Consider the following 23,545-nt stretch of genomic DNA (forward strand, 5'->3'; position numbering starts at 1 on the left):
GTAAACAATCACTGCAGCCTGCACAAGTGCACATAAAGGTTATGGTTGCTTTACTACGCAATACAATGATATTGGCTTTGGGATAACGTCATTCGTAACGGGGTTCATGACCAAACACAACTGGAGTTTTAAACATTCATGGTTCCTTATTAACCCAAGGTCACGACACGGCCTACTAGAGATCTCTAGTAGGCCGTGGTCACGATAATTATTGGTGACGAGCCTAGCACGAAGTCCATTTGACTTCATTGTTAAAAACTACAAATGCGACTATTTAAATGACGTCAAATCATTCTACAGCGCCTTTTAAAAGGTTAAATATAATCTTCACGGTTAAAATCTTACCGCGGGGCACTCCAGGGTGTTGCAATTTAGATCTTGCACTATTACCCCAAAGTATAAATGAAAGAAGCATGTGTATAAAATTCTTAAGAAAATTACATCTTCATATACGCAGTTCGTACCATCGCATGCTCGTGAAACAAACTACATTCTTTGCCTTTCTGCTCTAACACCAAACAAACTAATACAAAACCAAATAGAACCAAAATACGAAATCTTGTGTTAAAACAGTGTTTTATTTCTTCAAAATAATAATAATATAGTAACGACAAAAACGGCGGCTGAAAACGGAAGTAACAAAGCGTTGGCGCAGTGGAAACAGCAAGTGCAAGGGCGTTGGACGGCGCACTTGGAACAAAAAGCTTATGCGTCAGGTATTGCAGTTTGTGTGTATGCTAACTTGGGCACCGAATCTGCAGTGCCTCTCGTTAGGAATAAGTGTCGTGGTCGAAACTACGCTTAACGTATTCGGACTGCCATTTAAAACGGCCAAATAATGCATTAAAAATTGCCGGTTGTTGGCTGGGTGTTCAATATCTCTTTTAAAGGTAAACACACGTCTACTGGGGCATGTTTCTTTGACAAATGTAAACATTACATGACTGTGCATAAACTGATGCGGCTACAGAAACGTTAAAGCGCTCGACCTCGACTATTTCCTATACACAACAATACAGAAGAATAAATAGTAGAAAGTCGATAAAAATTGGGCTAAGTGTCACATCGACGACGATGTGGTGTGCGGGGTCGTCACTTTAATGGCACCGATAATATAATAGATTTTCCCTCTGTATTGCTGCAGCTGTGGCAAATGAGTAAGCTACATCAGCTGCTTGCAGATAAAAACAATACTTTAGGCGACATTCTATAGAATTTTCTGGAAGACATTAATGTAGAGATGGTCGATTACATTGGCCATCATTTTCCCGATTAATGGACGCAATTGCAAAGCTAAAATCTCCAGCTAGGGAGCATGAGGCAAGTGTTCTTCTAACAGAACAGACTTTGGATGGCTCGAGCACCGTGTTTTGTGATCTGTTGACCTGTCGCTGCCGCTGTACGCGCACGACTCAGCGGCTCCTTCACTTCCACGCAAAAGACAGCAAGACATGAGAATCTCCTCACGTCGGCGTCCAACCCTGAAAATTTCGGATGCTCATCGGTGCTCCGTTGTTGCGTGGCGGGAGGTGCATCATTTGTTGCTGATGGAAGTGAGTCGGGGTCTGCTGCGTACGATTCCCGCTGGGCGATGGCGACTCGGCCGCTGAACAAGCACCAGTCGTGCGTTCTGTGACAGAAGTCTCGCTCGACGAGGGCATGGGCTTAAACAGACCCATCGCCTCAACTAGGTCGTCCATGGTCGAAGTCTCTTGACGATCGACGAGATGAAAGTCTCTGTCCAGGTAAGTGAAGTGTTTGAACACCGTGGTCAGATAGCCGACCATGTCCATTTGTTTTAAGCGAGCAAAGTGCGAGTAATACATGTGCGCGATGACGTGGAAGAGGAAGCGAAGGATCTTCTTGATCTCCGAGTAGAAAGACTCGTGGAAAGTTTGGGCTGAAAATAAAATACAAATATGAAGCGGTTGCTGGGAAAGTTATCGTACAGATATAGAGCAAATTCAGGGTAAAAACTAAGGTTCTCTAATATAACTTGCTATAATGGCGCTAACTTACCATATTTAGTAGGGAACAGATCTTGATTACTCGCGCATTTCTGACAGAAAGTCATGACGTAATCAACATACTGAGGTCCCGTACATTTCAGTTTCTTCCCTCGTTCATCTACCCACGCGTATTGCCTGAAATTTACTGATTTAAATCGAGAGAAAATGGTGTTTAAAAAATAATGAGCTCAGAAATGCAGCAACATAAAGTCATAAACAGTGAAGTAACCTAAAATAAGTGCCAGGAAAGCTTAATAAGACTTTTAACATGGCTGACAATAATAGCTTACGAAGAAAGTTTGGAAAAAAGTTTTTTTTTCGTGATACAACACACCACATTTTTTTTTACTGAATGTTCCATGATTCGGACGTGCATGTTGATATTGGTAGTTGGTAATATTGTGACTTACTTTTGTCCTGGTCCTTGCATGATGGGGCAAGTGTCGGCTGTACAAAACTCCGACACCGTCCCGTACAGTTGATTAATATTGTGGAAAAGGGCGATGGCTGAAAAAAGAACAAGTGTTTAATATTTATGCGTAAAATCTACATTGAATCTAAACCGTGGATCAAATACAAACGTTTCTAAAGGTATTACACTGCACACAAAGGGTGCAATAGACAAAACAGCACCGTCTTGGCACTTTGGGAACGGCAACCCACCGTATCGATGCGTTGCATTCACAATTCAATTAGCAAAGTTCGGCTGAGTTGAACAGAAGCGAGTAATGCGATAACGTTCATTGGGGTGAACTAACTTTGGGGTGAACAGTATGTGCAGGACACGAATACACGCGATTCGGTGGGCCATAACAATCTTTTGGTACTGAACATTCATTGTATAGAAAATTTACCCTTACATTTTTGTGTCCACAGTAAACTATTGAGCAATTAACATATGTCGTTATGTTGCTAATTCCATTCTCTTTGTTGTTTTATTTTATTTTCGCTATTGTATTCGAAGAAATAAATAAAATTTACGTCACTTAATGAGCTGCAATAAATCACAAAAAAAGTGTTTCAGTTCAAAGAACACCATCTGCTATAAGCTGTATAACTGATAACGATTTTCATAAAGGCTCGTCTAAATATGGCGGGTCGATATAAGACTAATATAAATGTATATTCGAAAAAGGTATGAAAATGAAATATAATTTCGTATACGTTTGATTGATAGACGGTAAATGCTATGTGTTTGAATTGACGTCGTCTGAGAGTTTAATATGAAACATTTTATAGCTGAAATATTTATTCATTAACGACCGAGTTTTACTATGTAGTGACGCCTTGGGTACGAAAATACAAACTACACAATGGCAGTTATCGTTTAACGCCCTTCTGGAGCAATAAAACCGACGTCATAAGGGATGAGTGTTGACAATGGTTTGCGTACTTCGAACGCCATAAAATTCATTCAATTAATTCGATAAAATTGCCTTGATGTTTACCCAGTAGACAGGAATGTCGTTCGTTGTGGTAGGGAAATTCCTGAGAAGCTTTAGAAAAAGCGGCTCCAGACCAATGGTGGACAGACTGTGTGCTTTTATGTAAATCCTTTCTTTCTAGTGGCTTACTTAAAATAGTTGGGCTGGGCATTTAAAGTGGGAAGCACACATGAGTATCAGCGATAATGGCTTAGTGAGAGTTTGGTAACAGAGCCTTTCTACATTAGCATAAGTCTGTATGTAATGGGGTGGTAAGATGTTATCGAATACCCGAGTATTTATACCACCGCGAATGGCGAAATAGCGACGTCTTTTCATACCGGGGAAAGAATTCTATTGTCCTTTTTGACTTAAACAAACGACAATACAGTGCAGATATATTTACAATGACGTAATCGTACAGTGAATAACATTTATTGTACATGGCGTGTTTGTACATCGATATATGGGCGGGGGCACGAGTGGGATGTAATCGGTTATACAAACACATAAGCACACATGAGATATAGCTATTGGCTTGCTTGGTATATTGTGTGTTGGGGGTCAAATATGAAAGAGATATAGTAAGTTCTTGTAAGATAGTCCATTATTTCTCTTTTATCGCCATGTTTCGTAGTAAACAAAGAATATTTACAGAACCGTATACCATATTCTCTTGTTAAAAGCCTGTTAATTGTTAAAAACACTTGTTATTTGAATATGGGATATTATGTGCTAACGGTATTCATCTTACCCCAAATTACTCTATTTCTAATTCCCTTATCTGCATACAGTGGCCCAGCCAGGGGTTGTAATTGGAATATGATCAATGGGGACGATGCGGGAATTTTAATATGCGATGTATTTGCGGTGTAAGATATGAAACGAATGTGGTTTAAATGGTGGCTGGAGTGCGCTGCAATTTACTGCATACAACTGTGACGTCATAATGGGTATATATGCGGTTGGTGACGTGATAAAGATAGATATGCGCGTGTGTCGGGCGTTACCTGCGTCACTATAACTCTTTAGGGAGTTAAAGACTTTGGAAAGAATGGAGACTATATGTCAAGTTATTTTAAACTGGAATAATAAGGCTGTAGTTAAATCTAACCTACAATATATGACATTCTATGCAATGCGAGCTTAGGTAAGAATTTTTTCAAGTTATTACCTAAGCATATGGTATTGGGTAAACATACAAAACAAGAAAATGGTTAAGTCTGTGTACAGATATGTGTAAATATGTTTTAAGGACGAAGTAAATGACTCAACGTTGTGCAAGCGTTGTAATAGGAAGGTATGATAAATAGTTGTAAAATATGAGCAACTGTTACTATTTCTACTGTGGTAATAATAGAGTGTGGAATTACATAATTGATACGTATGTGGTCACAAATGAATGTGGTTACGCATATGGTATTCTTAATTTGACAAAGCAGAAAGTAATGGAAAGTACCGGTGGATCTGGTGACCTACAAACAATACGATGAAATGTAGTGGTGTAATATAAAGTACGTCATTATACAGAAGCTGTTGACGTTACTGTAATTTTATATCCTTACACCTCTTTGTTAAATGAGAGAATATATGGTCTGGTTTACCCTTTTTAATAAGATGAGTTAAACATTTGGCTGTTAAATGTCTACATTTTCGGGCACAAGTTCTTAAAAAATTAACACTTGCTGAACACATACCGATATTTTTAGTATTGCCGCTCTAATTTTGAACTGTTCGAATTTTCCCATTTTAAACTTTAATTGACACCTATACGCAATTTTTATCCTTCGTAAAATTTTGCGGTTTTCGGAGCGATTTGCGGTTTTCAGAGCGATTTGTGGTTTCCATTAAAGTGTTATTGGATCACCGTGCGATGGCATATATTACAAGTTCCAATACTAATTAAACTTTTTGAAACCACGATGCCGAATTAAGAGCACAGCGGGCGCAGTGGATTTGAATTAGAGAAACAGGCGTGCCTGGTTCCAAAGGTTAAAAAGGGAAATTAAAAGAAGACTATTTGATGATTATATATCAGTGTGCCACTTATAGTATAAGACGAGTTTAATGTGGATTCTCTTCATATATTTGTTTTATAACGGAATGATACAATGTTTGGAGAATTTGAACCGGTGTAAATTTCTCAGTTTTGTAGTATTTGATTTCAACAGTGCACTTTTAAGGCCGTGAGACGCTAAATAAACGAAAGAAGCACTCACCGTGAGTTGCTATCCACTCTCGCTCGTCTATATTTCGCGGTTTGGTGACCACTTTTCTTATATCAACGTGTCCGGGTAATTGCTTAAACAGTTCAGGGTCCAGGTATGGCTTTTTTTCTTCGACTATTGGTTTCTTGTCATTCTTCTTTCCTTTTCTGCAAGGGAATAACTTTTATTTAATTCATTCTGAAGTTTACATGTAGTGTGCGCAGCATGTCCAGGTAATTGACAGGCTAGTGACAAAATTGTATCCAAGAGACATAGGTACATAACTAAACGCCGGGTACAATAACCCCGTACAGGGCCCTCCATAACTTAAAGTTGGAATGCTTGACTAAGTGGATTGACATTGCAACGACATGCGGTTAGCCCAGAACCTGTACGACTTTCAAGTTTAATAAAGACGTGTTATTTAAGTGATATGTTCTTATAAGTATAAAGTGCATCCTGTGGTATGCGTGAATAAAAATACACCTCGGAAATTAGGTCTGGGCAATTAACCGTACGTGAAGTAAAACTGGCGGTTAGGTTGGTATCACATTTTAGTGCGAAAATAACTGCTGTTTAAAACCGTTTAATAGCACTTACGTGCGTCATATAAGAATATATACCTTATAAAAATTGTTTCGTCTTTTCTACGTATCGAGATTAATGTACCAATATGGTAAAAACCTAACAAGCTAAATAATGGTTGGTGACACCATAAAATGCGCGATATGTTCTTGGAAGTTTAACTTCTAGTATTACGTAGCAATGCTGTAGGACTACAACGAATCGAAAAGCACATATACCCAAATTTGTATTTGTATACAGCAAACAAGACGTTTTTTCCCTAGCTTCGGTATATACCCGTATATGCCCGCCGTATATGCTATTGGTATTGGGTCACCGTCTGATCATCGTAATTGTAACAAACAGTATCATGCCTTGGCGTATATGATGTATGGCGTTGTAACCAGGGTATTCTGATCAATGTTTGCCAAATAACAAGTTAACAACCAAGCGTGTAATGTTTGGTATACAAACATCGTTGTGATATACTATAAAGGCAATAGCAAAGGAAGTGATACCAAGGTAACAGTTGTATATTTCGTAATTCAGTACTTTGAACATAAAGGATAAACACCGGTATCTGAAAGAGACAGTTGTAAAACTACAATATACACGGTTTAAATATAGGTTTAGTACTTTCCATAAATCTACTTTAGGGTCAACCGTGACAAGCATAATCCATTTGTAAGAAACTGAGAATTCCATTTGGGAATAATAAAGAATAATTGCACGTTTTACAGAATATATTTTTTAACAAACGAAATCGTACATCTACTAACGTTAAATATGACGTGGTGTGGAAGCAAGCTTCCTAACTTAACCAACCTTGTGTGATGTCATACACGAATTCATGGTGCACTACCGCAAGAAATTAGACGCCTAAAAGTGTTTTGCCAAACTGTCAACGAATATGGTTTGGCGCAGTTCATAGTGTCAGAAATACAGCGGAAATACAACTTTATGTGGGTACCGACTGATGTACTGTACGTGGGTGAGACAAAATATAACAGCACACAATCGCAGCGTCAAAGAAACACGGAAAACATCCTTCCTACGTTTGAAGGTGTAAAGGTTTCAGTAGGCTTAAACAACAGGTGACGTATTCGGCTTAAGTATTTGTTTAGTGAAATAGTAAGTCATGATAAATATTGTTTCTGGAACAAACAATCCAACATAATACACATAAACTCGATATAAAAGTACCGTGGATATTGGATACCAACAATTTGCCGCTGCTAGGTAACCAACTTAATGTGTCAGGCAACGTTGTTATTTGGTGTTAACAGAAGGTGGCTGTTACCCCGAACTCCAGAGAGCGGAAAGGAGTGGGTAACAGTGGTAGAGTTGCTTGTTTGCGCTGATTTTGGGAGATGCTTTATTTTGAACGTTGAGCACGCTTTGAAAGAAACAAAGCAAAACGGTGACTGGCTTCCGTCACGGTTTAGCAAGGAAGGGACGAGTGGTTCACCCGGTCTGAGCACATTCCCGAGACTTTTACCCATGACACCTTACCTAGTTTGCTACGAATAATTTGTTTTGCTATCAGTCTCATTTGATGGTCTACTCTAGGCATACGCCTATGTACTAAATAGCCCACACACAAGTACGGTATGCTCTTACAGTATTTCTAAAACACATTTACCGCTAAAGGACAGGTTGAAACGAACACGAAGTTAGGGAACTCCACGTAATAATCCTACCTGATGATAAAGTTGATCATGTCCATGCCACGTCACCGTGAACAAGTTACTCTCTTCGATCTAAGCATGCTACGAACCAAGTCAGCCACCCCTACAAACTGTCTAGAGCAAATGCAACGTCTTACTAGCTGCCTTTAGCAATTAGGCGCGCAAGACAGGCCCGCACCGCCGAGACAGCTTTACCCAAAACAAACAAAGGCCTCGAGCGAAAACGAGCCGTTCGACGACAAGTCGCTAAAGGTCTCATTCAAGCAAGAATCAACGCAATGTATTGAACTACCTGACACTGTACCTTACTCGTTTCTCTTCATTGTCTCTTCAAAGCTCATTGTCTGGGGCTTAGCTTCATATCAAGCCTACTACAGCACATTATAAATCATGTTACAGCACATTATAAATTCCTTAAATCAACTGACCGTACAGTCGGAACAGTCATCTATCAGCCCTAAGCTGCTAAGTGAGATAATCCGAAGAAAGGAATTTGTAGCTCGAAGCTTCCGCTAATAGGAGGAATGCATGGTATCGAGTTTCCTTCACTGAGATAACGGGTCAGTGACAGCAGGTCTGTGTACTTCTGGCACATATCCTTTGCTATGTTACAAAATACGCTTAATAATGTACGCTTCAGTTACGGCGCCGGTCTGCACTCTTTGTTATGGCGACAGTCTGTACTCTAAATACCAGTACGGTAATTTCATTTCTTACTTACAAACAACAAGCAAAAACGAGTTGCTGGGGAATTAGATCCAAGTTTGGCACGGTTGGCGCATTTACGTGCTCTGCGCTGTCCTTTGATCAATACAGCAATAGCAGTAACACATAAAATGTACCCAATTTTCTAAGGCTACTAAGCTGTTCTGCATTTTTTATTTTCTTGAAATGCCTATATAACTAAAACTTCTGCATATAAACAAATAAACCGCTCTATATTCTAATACAAGTAAAGTCTAACTGTAGGTGCTTCCCTTTACCGGCGCAACGAACTTTAGAGCCGACTATCTTATGAGTAAACAACATATATGAGTAAAGTTTAATCGAACAGCTCACTGCGCTCAACAGGCTGAGACCGCACGTTGCTTTCGTCTGTTTCCTGCCGAGGCTAATCACAACAGTGACGTCGTATAGAGAGGCCAGAGAGGTACGAACTATGGTCGGTGGTGTGTGTTAGCGAGACGAAATAAGTTACTATTTACTGGACGGTAAATCGGCGTTTATCTTACAAAAAACTTTTACCTTGCGACTTGAGTTTCCAACGCCTAACTCTTTATAAATACAGGGGCTTAATATTAAAATACATTTCATGAACGGTCAATAGAAATCACCACGGTATAGTAATAGAGCTTGGGCACAATTAAGTTAAGGTGATAACGTTAACGACGCCGGGAGTCACAAATCTCTACCACGCAACAATGCGTATCGAAAGAAGGTGGCGTGATGTTTGTCGCGGTGACGTAAAACTGTCGGCAGAGGGCGCTCTGTTGCACAGGGCTTGCGCAAACACATTTCTGACGAGGGCCTTCACTGCGATCAGGCAGGCAGTGGGTCCAAGGTGAGGCCAGGCCATTGCACATCGGCTTAGCTGACCCTTGCGATTACCCCAAATGTGGGTAACTCGGTCGTATAATTTCTGCTAGTGGGGACTGCGTTCGCGCTATCCCTGCCCTATTATGAAATCCTTGTACAGTGGCTAAGCAGTAGAGAAAAAAAAAAAAAAAAAAAAAAAAAAATCTAGATGCTATTTATAACCTTGTTTGGACTGGTCAGTAATCACTCACGGGCTAATGGATGCCGCAATTGCGGCTTAACACAGGCTAAATAAACACTAATCTGGTATACCAACACATTTAATTGTACAGTACGTCGAATCTAACCACAATTATAGCCTAACGAAACCTAGCCCTGCAGGTCGCGTGCAATGAACAAGAAACTTCAAATAAAATATATGTTTTATCAGGACAACAATAATATTACTAAACCCCTTTATCACCAGATGACACGACCGTTGGTAACAACAATACGTTTAACGGAGGGCGGGGATTTTTCCGGAATGTTGTGATTCGTATTGTCTTGTCCAACGTTGCCATGACGCTGTCATAAGGTAAAGCCGAATGGCGTAACGAGTAGCGGTATCTATAACATCATTTTTGCATATAAGTGGCGTTCGGCAAATAATAAATCTGTCCTATAAAGGTCGGTGTAGTCGATCCGGGAGAGAAAACCTTCACTGATATTCTATACCATGTAATTGATATACAAATACACGGTACCTTACATTGTATATTGACCTTAGCTTAACGTTTGCATTGCTCATAGCACGTTAACAACACAATATGTCGCAGCCGGACGCTAACTTTGCATTGAAAGCGGACAAAAGAATCGATTATCGACAAAAGCAAAGACCTTATTTTGACGCAAATTAAGCCCCACCGTTCCTAGAAGCTTTTCAAAAAAACGGCAATCCTCAGAACACACAAAGGGTGCAGGAAATATACGTCATGGTGACAACACCTCACTAACGAAGGTGTGCAATGTGTCTCAAATTCCGTCACAGTCATGCACGGTAGCATGATATAAGACGTGAGTGCTATTAAGCGGGTCCGTGCACAAATAACCATATTTAGTAAACACAGTGGCGTGCTAGGGTTTTCGTGGTTTAGCGAATGTTTGTTGTTTTCGTGGCGTTTACGGGCAAAATAAAAGGTTCGAGGCATCAATGCTAAATGACGGTGTACCTTATATTTTTACAAATCATTTGACTGCGCATGCAGACCCCGCATGCCCAAATACAGCTACAAAGACGAGTGGTTACCAGGAAACGTCTTGGTCTCCGACTCTTTCCCCGAGGAGCAAGGTTTGATTATAATTAAAAATGTCGATAGTTCCTGCGTCATGCGTACACGTGGTAAGTCTCTCGGGCCTTCTAAGTTATATTGGGGATCGGATATAAAATAAATGTAAACCAATTCACGACGTTGCAAACTGTGTTGTATCGCAAGGTTAACACATAGGCAATAGGTAACGTTTACAACTTCTGTGGTGGCCAATATTGTGTAAATAAACATTCGAGAAATTCAGAATACATACGATTTCCTTTCCCACTGGACGAACCAAAACGTAGACGACAGACGTCATACACAAACTATATACATATGCTGCCAACCGTAAATTTATCTCTCTTAACCAATAGTGTTATATGTTGCAAACTCAAGTTGAAAACCATATTCAAGCAGATTAATTGAAGGCGCGGCTAATTTCACATCGAAACGCTTTAATTGAATCAAGCAAGGTAGCGTTTACGTCTAATTAAGGTTATTGAATTCGCGGCACAAGAAATCTTTGAAAGCGAGGGCATAGAAAATTAACCAAGCATTTACTTCACAATTACAGAAAATATACTAATACAATTCACTAAGTCATAAACGGTATTAGGTACTGCGTAAAAGTAAATTGCCAATCTAAACGACCGACTTCAACATTTAGCAAAGTCCAGTCCATGCAGTAGCACCCCAGGTTTTGGGGTAATAGGCCTAAATCCCAAGTTCCATGGCGTGCCGCGATAGGACTTCACCCATGTACAATACAACAGAAGAAACTAATGATCAGGAGTCTTACTTTTTTAGTCTTCGATACTTGGAGTCGGACTTTCGTTTGTCGTAATCTTTCTGTGGTGAAAGTATCTGCAGTAGCTGATCCAGCATCGTCATTATGGACTACTAACTCTATTGTTCACTTATAATATCTAGTTTTACTGTGTTTCTGTCAAAAAGTTAGAAAGGCGTGAATCTCTGCACGGACATGCTTGACTAAGTCAGTGTCTCTTTCTGAACGTAAAGCAAAGACTGAGACTGCAGTAAACAAAATAAAATTCGATTCGAGTGCCGAAGCGGTTGACTGCTGTAACTGAAGACGCCTTTAATAAATGATTCATTGCTGGCGGACCACGCGCCGCTCGTCTTTGCCTTTTTCACGCATATCAAGGCTCCAAAGCGAGCAGGCGACCGCGATAAGACGAACGGATTATTCCAGTCTGCGCAGTATATACCCATTCTGACACAGCAGTGCGTGCCGCCTCGACACCCAGCCGAGAATGTAAACAATGGCTCCACGAACCTTTAACCCCGTCCCAGTTTATTAACATGGTGCTTCGTTCAGTTTTAAGTTGAAAATGAAACGAGTTTATGAAACACGATTACGGCAAGCAAATTCACACCTCGCACAAATAAATACTCCCTCCGACAGCGGCGTTTTACGAGGAGGAAATTTCAGCTCTTTGTAAAATTAAGATAAACAAAAATTCGGGTCGGACGGACGCTTTCCGGGTCCCGTGTCCGGCATGGACCAATAGAAGGCGCTAACTGGCAAGATTATAAAAACAAGCGACGTGTGTACGACTTAACAGTGCTTCTAAAAGAGAAATTAAGCACCACAGTTATTACACGGCAGTGGCGGCAGGACAGCTTCTTCAACATAAACTGGGTTGCTCGTCGAATTTCTGTGTCAATTTCTCTCGGTATATAAAAATACTGATTTTTAAAATGATTCCGCGTATAGTTGTAAGTGTTGTGCTACATTAACTGTGAATTCTGCTGCTATGCATTTCATGTGTATTCATTAACGCGAGAACGCATCGAGCTCATTTATTGCTATTTATCGTTTGAACGTATACGAAAGTTAAAGTGGCGAAGTAGCGCTTTCTATGCGTGCTTGAGTGACAGTGGTAGTATTCTCAAGGACATGTTATGACGATCAACAACCACTTAAGACCTGACAACGACCGTCAGAGTGATCTAAACCTGCTAACGATGTAGCTATATTTGGAGGGTTACAACAGCTACGCCCCATATATGATACTAATTGGAGTTCACTCATTTAAAGCGTTATATAGTAACGGCTTGCTTATTCGGAGAAGTGAACAAAGGAAAAACGTTTGAACTGATGCTGTCACCTTTGTAACTTTACTTACATCTGTTTCTTAGAACTATACGCACCGGTTAAATCCTTAAGAGATACATGTATAAGAACATTACATCAAAGGCGATATGCGCAACACGCATAGGATCAATCACGGATAACCATTATGTTGGTGATATCAGCTGTTCGCTTGTGGTCCAAACTCGTAAGACATTACATAATTTAGCGTGCACCGAAAAACTAAGATTTTAGATGTGAGGTAATGGGTTTTCTTTTAGCTCACATTTAACTCAAGACGAAACTACACACTCAGCACTGACTGGGCTCTGATTGCGTTGCATATCACACTGTTACCTTATCACAATGTGTGTAATAACTGCATGTATCTTTTTCATTGCTCATATACATATGTCTCTCTCTTGAACTAAACACACCTAATCAATTTATTATAGCACGTACTGTCGCCCAATTACTGCAGTACGGAGTCGCAGATATGGGCAAATGAGGATTACTACTGGTTCGAGTCCATCTAAAATAACGACGACAGTAGTTTTTAATGGGCGTTCCATTCATCGAGCACCTTCTAAGGTGAGACATGGGTAGGCCATCATCGTATACAGGATCTAACGCGAGCTATAAAGTCTGAAGGAGACAGACTGATAACACCGTCTGCTGGTCTGTCGTCAAGTTTACTGGCGTAAATGAGTAACGCGCCTAAACGCAAGAGAGCGGGCCAAACCGTGAAAGTAATAGAGAAGCTCAATATTGGGGTTTCCCTGCCATGTTTACCCAAGTTACGCAAACGGAAACGGCAAACAGTCGCGTGAACAACAAAGCAAACAGATGTGAGATCACGTTTTTGCTATGCAAAGTACAATAGTGATGAAAATTAATGACAAACATAATATCGTACGACTCGTGATTGTTGTGGCATGATATGACGTCACGGAAAAGACCAAAACCGCATGCAGCGGAGACGCATAGAATAGGAACCCGTATTCTAATCTGTTCGAAAACTCGACATAATTATAGGATATTGCGTGCGATTTGTTCAGCGGAACGATAAATCTAATGATCGACGAGATCCGATTTAATTGGGCATAAAAGAAGGCGGGTTGGTCATAGTATCAACAGCTGTTGCTTGGCTCCATATCAATTAAGACCACAAGCCAATAAGAGGCTTGATGTCTGGTTGGGATCGGACTGCATTGCCGCACACGAAAATAGATACGAAATGACATTGTGACATCAGTTGTTTTAAACGCTACTGCCGATTTTTACCCATTTATCTTTACGGGCTGTTCATATCATCTAAAGTACGTCTAGACACAATAATGAATGTCTGAACTGCAGCTGTACTGTAATATGATGACATGAATTTTACGCATTCGTAAATACACTTGACTAATGACTACGAAATGATCTATTTTTTACAGCAGTTCATGAACATTAAATCACCACCACTGACCTGAACCTCCCAACACCGGGGTTGCTTTACGATTACTAATCTAAATTTTCACGGAAGTGGTTAACAGTGCTACCAGCGCACAAATGTATTAAACTACATGGCAATGAATCATGACACAGACCGCAGCAGTCGACGGAAAACTGTCAACACTGAACAAAACAACATACTGTAACCGCAACGGATGGAGAACGAACAGAACTAAATGAAACTATTCACTTCACTATCGCGTTTCATTCATCGAGTACCAAACTACCTGAGTAACAATAGTTGGATGTCGTATCACAAAGGAGCGAAGTCTTGAAGTGAAACCGTGATATTAATTGTACGACATATCCTAATAAGGTGCTTGGTTGGCTAGTAGCCGATGACTAACTCGTGTGAGCGCACTTCACGGTTAATATAACACTGTATAACACATGGCTGGTCACACTCAATGCTCTGCCGCCCTAAATATCGGAATAAACAAATCTCGACTTTAAAGCTAATTATATCCGAACGAATAGACGTGTAGCACCACTGCCGTGTGTTCTCGTATATTATAAAACTAATATCGAAGCCTGGTTAATTATTTCACAATAGTCAGCAGGCTTCAGGATAAAAGGCAAACATTTGCTGACGCCACGCTGAGAACACGTGTTTACATGCGAGTCAGCTTAACCGTGGCCACTCAAGCAAAAATATATACGAGCGGGGGCGTGTACGAACATAGCGCTTTGTCAACTGTCCGTGTGCCTGGCTACTGCCGATGCTATTTTCTCCTCATTGCGTCATATAACCAGGGATCACAAAGCGCGATGACGTCATTTACGTTTACCAGCAAACTTTACTTAACCGTTAACGATAAATGTGGAGCGGATAAAACTTTAAAAGCATTGCTCGTAAAATTGCGTTCCAGGAAAACAAAACTCGGTTAAAAACAAATAGAACCTGTCGGTTTCTATACCTATACGTATACGTACGTAGGGTTTGGAAACTCCATACACAGCCGTGTCCTATTGCAGGTAACATATAGAACAACGTTTTAAGTAGGTTCGGTCAGCAAATTATTCTTGTCCAGCGTGCGACATGAAAGTAATAATAAATAGTTTCTTGTCACCGGTGATGGAACAGAACGAGATAATGCAAAGTGACATATGGTGTGCGCATTGTAGCCTGCGGGATACTCGTTTTCGTACCACGAAACAAAGCAAGCCGTATATATAGTGGCGTATGCCAACTGTCGGTTGCTCCGATTCCAAAACACGAATGAAATCATCAAACCACAATCACGTCAATCACAGGTTGCAACTTGCAAGGCAGCTCTACTTTTACCTGGAGCGCTTAATATTGCTGCGCAAACATGACTACTGGCTGTGGCTACTGTCAACGTTATCAATGCGCACAAACTAATTTAGCCTAGTTAAGCATTAACAGCGAGACGTGTTGTGGCGCTCTGTACAAAGCAATCTTGAACCTGACACTTAACTAAATCATGACCTACTGGAGTTTATTGTATTCCAGTAGATCGTGACTCAATCCAATAAATTCAATATGCACGTTTCTTACTTCGAGGTTAATCATATACTATCAAGTAATAAGCAAGCAGCGATAAAGTTTTGAACGTGCGTATATTACAATTATAGGTTACAATACTGAACTAAAGCACCCAGGATAGATTCCCTGCTGCGTGCTAAGGTGGTGTTGACGTCGAGGTACGCACCCATACCCCGCCCTTCCTACGGCGACAAAATGTCATCATTTGGACTAGCTTGTGTTTCCACCATGACGCAGTGTTGCCGGGTATATTTTTAAACAATGGCAATGAAACAAAACAAATTGTAGAACCAACTGACATATAATGTTTTAGGCACTAATGGTCACGCATTCAAACTGCGCACTTTGGTTGGAAATTAAATGAAAACGCTGTGATATGCGGAAACATTGTCGGGCTGTGGCACTGGCAGGAGCAAAGTGGTGGGTGAATCGAAGCAGAACAACAACAAGTCAAAAGCGGGAACGTCAACGGCCTTTTATATAAATAGCACCAAAGCTTTACGCTGGATGAACCTGTTCAGGGAGAATGGGGGATTATCCTAAACCACCTAGCAACTGCTCAGTAAAAACGCAATTAGAGCTTGGAAACGAACCAGTGGTGTGCGGTCGAATTGTAGCTTCAACGCTCTGACGTCAAAATTGTGCAACAAAGGGCGCTTTTTACGTAATTGAGATGGAAATAAAAAGCCAAGGAATCGATACCTGGGTGAAGTACAATGTAAAGCCCACACAATCAATTAATCATGCACGAAGAAACCATTCGTGGTAAAATTATAATGAACGGTTTCGAGTAACGAACAAAACACTAATTTGGCCCTGACACGTGATTATATATCAATGACGTGTACGGAAGTAGCGACTAACAAAGGGTCAACAAATTTTGCGCCATGAATTGTATAGAAGGGGCAGGGTTCACGGGGATTGGCAGGCTGGCGTATAGCTTCCGATTTGTTCTTTACATGGCTGCGTTATTGCAGCGACTAAACGAGTTACGGAATTCGATAACGGTTAAAATTTTATGAAGCTGAACCCTCGTCTGTTGGGGATTCGGGAATTTGCTCGACTGCAGTAAGGAAAATAAAGTTTTCAATTAGATGCAATTGCATACGAGAATGAAAACACAGATAAAGTGCTTTTAGTGCAACACTCAGAATACAACTACCTCAAGCAAAATAAATGTTTGTGGATTTATTAATGAATTACCACAGTGTTAAAGTTGTTCAAAATTGTTATAGTCTGTGATCACCAATCGTCAATGCCTAATACACGATGATAAACAGTAAAAATAGGAATATATTGCCGAATGTAACGTGAAGCCATATACCACAAACAACCAGCAATTTCTTCATGTGACATTTCGATCGTCTAGAATTATTAGCTTAACCCCTATAAGCTAGAACAAAAATAGAAAGCTAACGAGCAAATTGATGCTTGTCAGTTGAGGTAAAACGAGTGGTGACACGCAATAATGGTGGCATTGTTACAATACAATACGAAGAATGAAGATCGTTGATGCCATGTATGAAAGCGTTGCAAACGAAAGATTGGTGTTGTGGTAAAAAAACGGAAAGCCGTTGAGGATTTAAAAAACAAACACACTCATATCCGGACAGAATACGGGCGGCGGCACATAAAATCATATGGTTGTCTTTGTCTCAACTTGCGACAAAGTTTTACCTTACCCTATAGACAACTGGTCTGCCATCTAGCGACGAGAAAGTATACTCAGCGGCGAAAACAAATATGTGAAAGGGAAAATTACTTTGCAATAAAATTTCCTTTCGTTTATCAATGGTTAATACCCAAAGACTTAGATAGGAAAAAACTCAGCGTTAGAATAAGTAAATAAGAATCAGCGTTAGAAAACGTTTCCATGGCAGGTGCGAGGGAATACGAGCTATCACGGTCGAATAACTTGGTAAGCGAGCAATGATTGGTCGACTCGTTCCTGTTGATTTACAGCAATAAACGTCAAACGAAACTCCCTTGTCCTCAACTGAAACAAAGCAGACGAAGAAAAAAATGTCCAGATTTAGAAGCCTATATAAGAAACGAGAAGCAGGCAGTTGTCGGGTTACTGGAAACACGGATGTAACTGTAGAAGTTAACTCAAGTTTTGTTTCGCACGTGGAACCGCTGCGAAGCTAACGTGGACACTTGACTGCATTTTTTTAATGGGCAATTTTGCAAGGTTAATTTACATACAACGAGTTCTAAAGGACCCGACGGGGCGCTTACCCACATACCAGATAAATCAAATACTGTATATGACTATATGTCAACACGATAACCAACGTATCCCTGATTCACAATACAGGGATAGAAAAATGTACTTCGTTTTATAACATATCGTTAAAGAATTGGTAAATATTCGGTAGGATTTAAATTGTTATTAGTGCGTCTGGGGATTGAGTAGCACACCCGCATCAAGTTATTTCTCGAGGTCAACCATGTTCGTGGGTGGCCAACACAGATCACGACGTTTTACTAAGTGTCTGCATTGAATTGCATGAAGTATACTGCATCACACCACGGTGGTCATGACTGAACTTGCATAATGACGGATACGAAACATAGACCAGCAAGCAGCAACGAATCGAAAATAAAGAAAGCGTAAAAAAATTAGGGTAAATGAAAAGTGAGATTCGCGCCATCAACATTGGCTGTTGTTGTAAGTGAAATGCAACAACCCAGGATGAGTTGCTTTTATTAAAACCACTTGTGAAGGTGACATGCGTCATGTGTTGTAATGGCGGCAAATTTAGTTGTTTTAACTAAGTTAGGATTTCATGCTGCAGTAGACACCTGCGATCCTACACTAAGGAATATGCTTGCTCTTTGCAGAATTTAAGGCAATACTATATATATAGGCTTAGCCCGTCTAGAAATAATTACGACAAACGACAACCTGCCATCAATTCAACAACAAAACTGTTTGTAGAAATAGCTATTAGGTAAATATGGCAAAGTTACAAAAAAATATGGGGGAATGGAATCTACATTCGTATACAGTTCGGGTGAAAATCTTTTTGTTATAAATAAGGTGTAAATATGGAATCAACTAATTTTATTAAACCAACCAACCGGCAGCAGATGAGAATCAGCGACACTGCTGACGTAGAAGTTGTCATGACGTCACTGTTTATTCTGTGACGTAAATCCGACTTTGAGATGCAGAGGGTCATAACGTAACAGGCGGCATGTGAAGATTGCTTCAAACTTACAAGTAGGAGACATAAACAGCTATCCAAGAAAAAGTCACAGTTTCCAGTTTAAAACACCAGGACAGCAGAATTTGTTTCAGTTTATTTGCTACATTTACGACAACAGAACCTTGCTGTATTAAATAAACAGCATTTCAATTATTAAAATTTCTCTACAGTCCAATTAAACTATCTTTTACTCAGTATGCAATTTCTGTCTGACTAAACAGCGTAATTTCCCATTAAAAAAACTAATCAATAAGAACCCGGTATACCACGTGTATACGCAACCAGACGCATCACACTCAAGAGCTAACAACAAAATCAAGGTCCAAGATTTCCACATTTGAAACGCTTGGGAGCGGTTACCGCGAGTGCCTTTTGTTTGCAGATCGTGCGTTCACCGAAAACAGGTCGTGCTATGTGGCCGAGATGTTGAATTACCGAAATATTTGACTCCATTGATAGCTTTATGACATTTTCACCCGGATTTGTGGTGAAACCTTGACAAATATATATTTTACAACTAACACCTAGAATACACTGAAACAGGCACGGTTTCACCACGACACACCCGAATTCTCTAATAAAACGAATCAGCTTAAATTCTTTTTGAATTGTCTGCTCTTTTCTGAGCGCAACAATACCGATATGCACCTAACCATTTGTCTTTTATAGTAACGAATAGTATGATCGCATGAATACCTGAAAGCAACGCGCCCCTGTGTCAACAAAGGCCTGGACAAAGCGATGTCATGTCGAAGATATTTAACATAGAGTCACATCACCGGTAGCAAACGATCTTATACCGTAGCAGGGAACTCACGGATGACCGTGATGCTATTTCTTGAGCATTAAGAACAAATAATGCGAATCTACTAACTATTATTTCCGTCAGAACACGAATTTTATGGGAAAGTGCAAATTCTTGCAAATAGCGGACAAACACGCAGACATAAAGGCAATTCTGCTTTCCTTATAACGTTGTGGATATTTGTTCAGTCGAGTCGATAACAAAACCACAAATTCTATATTGAACCAACACATACAAATCGATTTTCGCTTTCTTTTAAGCTGAAACGAACCTCGTCCTTACCTACACACCTTATTGATGCTGCAAAGAAAGCACACAATGTACATTGACCGTGCCGCCTGTGCAACCAAGCAACGTCAGGGGTTTCCAATGAAAGGTATCACCTTTACCAAATATGCCAGGAGTTGCCTGTTGTTAATTGGAAAGGTGAAGCCCTAACCAAAGGCCTTTGCCAGTTTTCTACAAAGAACATCGGTGAATTGGAATGATGACGTAGTAATGATCTACTTTTAGATTAAATTCGATTAAAGAAAGTGGGGATTACAATGTATTTAAAGCGCGCGGATTACGTTGCATTTAGTGAAGCGAATAATATCAATAAGTTATATATGGAATAATAGACATGAATATTGTGATTGGGAAATATATGTGACTGATTTAAATTCATCATACATGTCACGGATGTCAGTCGTATGTTAAAATACAAAGGTTGTGTATAGTGCTTTAGCTTAACAACGAGTGCGTGGTCGTGTTGCCGGGTTTAAAATTTGCACCATCACGTCGGTCTGATAAATACGGCGTAGGTACTGAACGGTCTATGATGACGTAATGCTAAATATATCCTAACAAATTAATGGTAAGTGGTCACATTATTTTATTTATACATACTGTTCGCACTTGTTTTATATTGTGAAGGAAAATCAACAACCCAGCAGCGCCGCTTGGCGATCGTAAATTAGCAGACGACTCAACAGCACCACCTAGCAAATGACTTAAAAGGTGTTCACAATCGGTAGTCCAATCTCAAAGTTTAAGGTACATTTAAACTAACACACACCAACATAGCACACACATTTCTTTGCAAAGTTGCAAGTACTGGTAGTCTGACAACCTTGTGTTTTACTACACAACAACATAAAAACGTATAAACCAAAAACAAAGTCAAATGGAATCTAATACTTTTGTTTTGAACATTATTGTGAGTCTGTTACTATGCATGCACCAGTGGCCAATGCATCATAAAGCAATAGCTTAGGCTTAGGGTCTGGGTAATATGGGTTCACGTTCTCACACCACATATGGTTGACATTTGACAATCTTTTAGCTAGATTGTCTGATTTTGTAACAGCCTCTTCCCATCCATTTATTGATTAAATTTCATTGGTGTGCGCGTAAAAGTCACATTTTGATTGCTCATAACACGGAATGAATATTCATGAGGAAAATCATGATTCATGAATCATGATGCAACTTTTGTTTTGCTGGTATGTGACTTACATAGACAAAGTTTTTTATGCTGGGATGTGGCTTACATAGACATAGTTAGAGGTTACAGAAAATTAGGATGAGGCATAAAACTTTTGGAAACCTACTTTAACATGTATATAGAAATGTATATATATATACCTTTAAATAAAGTAATAAAAAGACTTATTCTAACCACAAGTACAACACAAAACAAGAATAACACTTTGTTTAAAAATGAAACCATTTCTTAACAACCAGAATGTGTCGATATTCATTATTCAGGCACAAAACTTTAAAATTAAGTTATTTACCAACTGCATTTAATGAAGTGTTTGTGCATCTGCATTGAATGCATTCAGCTTACAATACAAGCTAAACAAACAGCCCACAACTATTACATCATCACAATCACAAACTTTATGATCGTACAGACCTACATTATTTGCACTGTTTAGTTATGGGCCCATGGCTATTCAGTCTGTTTGTATAAATATTAAGCATAATAAAAACAACTACTACAGTCCATTTATAAAAAATCAAAAAGTTAATGAAAATTACTTTTTTTCTATTGGCTATGGAAATAAGAAATTTATATCAATTTAAATATTTGATCATTCAAATCGAAATCTTTTTTTCTACTTAACACTTCTATAGATATCAATACTTAGGTTTATTGCCTTCTATTAATTCTATTCACAAACTTGTGAAAAAATTACATATATATATATATATATATATTATTATATATTGAAGACTGTAACAAAATTTGACTCTTGTGTAGCAAGATTAGTGTGTCCTTACCTACAGTTTTATACGATTAAAAACCCTAACATAAAAGACACAACCTCTCAAGTCATGTTTTGAATAAAGTTGGATCATATAACAGATACAATTAATAAAATTTCATAAGGTTTTCAAATTGATACAAACAAATATAAAACTGTTTGATACTTAAGTGTAAATTTAAATGTATATATATTTTCCACTCACCCCATAAGCCAATCCATCATGACACATTGAAATATTTAACTTCTTACCAAAAAACTGCAACCCTGAAAGATCTGAAAGATATAATCAAATCAATATTATATATAAATAAAACATCATAACACTGACATTGTTAAAAAGAATAGAAACGAATTCTTAACGAATGCTGTGGTACTATATGCTATTTATTAAATAGTAGGGTACATAAGCAAAGGTAGTTAGCCACCCAATCAAGTAATATAAAAATCTTATTGGTTTAATGTTTACTGATTAACCAAGGCAAAATAATCTGAGTTAGCCCACATTGCCATCCCAGGTGTGATGCATATCAGACTAGGTACATAAGGCCTTTGTGTCAAATCTGCATTTACAAAACTCAAGCAGACTATGTATTGTCATTCTCCTAGTAATCATGCTGTGAAACTTTAAATCAGGATTTATTTATAATATTGCATAGAATGACCTTACAAAATCTTAAGAGTACATAAACATAATTTATCTTTATACATAACCAAAGTGTTTATACATTTAAAGGTATGTTAAACAGCAACAGCCTTTTTCTTTTATATTTACATATTGCTGACCACCGTTCAAATACCCAAGTTACCTAAGTACCTAAGACACTTGGTGTTCAATTAAATTTACATTGAACAGAAACTTAAGCGCATATTGCATATGTATAACAAGTTTAACAACTCACTGATTTATTAAAACAGTATAATAAATAAACAAACAAAAAACAACTCACAGTCACACTAAATTTGTTTATGCAAGCTTCACTAAGGTCAGTAAACGAGAGTAATCGAACCGATTCCAGAAATCTTTGACTATAAATGAAGTCACACCATAAGTTTTACTTTGTTAACAGCAATAGGAGTATGACAGCCGAACCTTTTAAGTATAAACAAAGTTTTAAATGTCCTTAATGTTGTGGTACCGTTAGTTACGTAATGGAATATTCATGTAGTTATAATAACTTAATGCAGGATTTTGGCTGTTTCAGTGGAGTGTGTGTTTTCTAAAATTATCAAAAATAGGCTGCCGTACGAAACACTGCGTAGCGGGTAGCGTCAAAGCGTATTTATATGGTGTAATGGTTACTTCCTTAAAGTCTTGTTATGCCCTTCAAAACAACGTATAAAACGTCGTACTGTACTTAATCTCTCTAAATTCTGTCAACCTATTTTAGCGACATAAACACAGTACATATTTGCTTGCATTACCACTTGCAATTTGCATTCTTCTGTCTGACGTCACA

General features: G+C 39.0%; 1 protein-coding gene, 1 long non-coding RNA gene and 1 other non-coding gene across 6 annotated transcripts; 2 read left to right on the forward strand and 1 right to left on the reverse strand.

The window, feature by feature from the left end:
- Positions 1-559: 559 nt before the first annotated feature.
- On the reverse strand, positions 560-23,198 carry LOC149740093 (MOB kinase activator 2-like). 4 transcript variants are annotated; one of them, XM_089872570.1, is made up of 6 exons: positions 23,036-23,198; positions 22,291-22,361; positions 5,653-5,807; positions 2,420-2,516; positions 2,020-2,144; positions 560-1,900 (listed from the first exon to the last, which is right to left on the reverse strand). In XM_089872570.1, the coding sequence occupies exons 2-6, from the start codon at positions 22,308-22,310 to the stop codon at positions 1,464-1,466; spliced, it is 834 nt and encodes a 277-aa protein (XP_089728696.1). In that variant the 5' UTR covers positions 22,311-22,361; positions 23,036-23,198; the 3' UTR covers positions 560-1,463. The 4 variants fall into 4 exon arrangements, with proteins under 4 accessions (XP_089728696.1, XP_089728693.1, XP_089728694.1 ...); XM_089872567.1 differs by lacking the exons at positions 22,291-22,361; positions 23,036-23,198 and adding an exon at positions 18,901-19,141; XM_089872568.1 differs by lacking the exons at positions 22,291-22,361; positions 23,036-23,198 and adding an exon at positions 11,517-11,824.
- Positions 9,402-9,565, forward strand: LOC149740094 (U1 spliceosomal RNA). The gene has a single exon (XR_016384509.1). It is a non-coding gene; the product is annotated as a U1 spliceosomal RNA (small nuclear RNA).
- Positions 12,085-17,452, forward strand: LOC149740095 (uncharacterized). Its single transcript, XR_016384419.1, has 2 exons — positions 12,085-13,020; positions 13,268-17,452. It is a non-coding gene; the product is annotated as an uncharacterized LOC149740095 (long non-coding RNA).
- Positions 23,199-23,545: the final 347 nt, after the last annotated feature.

The sequence above is a fragment of the Ciona robusta genome, chromosome 2 (genome assembly GCF_009617815.1).
Source record: "Ciona robusta chromosome 2, ASM961781v2".
Taxonomy (NCBI): Eukaryota; Metazoa; Chordata; class Ascidiacea; order Phlebobranchia; family Cionidae; genus Ciona; species Ciona robusta.

Excerpts from the sequence above, each read along its gene's own strand:
- LOC149740093 (XM_089872567.1), bottom strand. The coding sequence starts at position 19,001 with ATGACCCTCTGCATCTCAAAGTCGGATTTACGTCACAGAATAAACAGT. Across the intron at positions 5,808-18,900 it reads CTGATTCTCATCTGCTGCCG|AAAAGGAAAGAAGAATGACA; the intron begins GTTGGTTGGTTT and ends ATTCCCTTGCAG. Across the intron at positions 2,517-5,652 it reads AGAGTGGATAGCAACTCACG|CCATCGCCCTTTTCCACAAT; the intron begins GTGAGTGCTTCT and ends TTCTTTTTTCAG.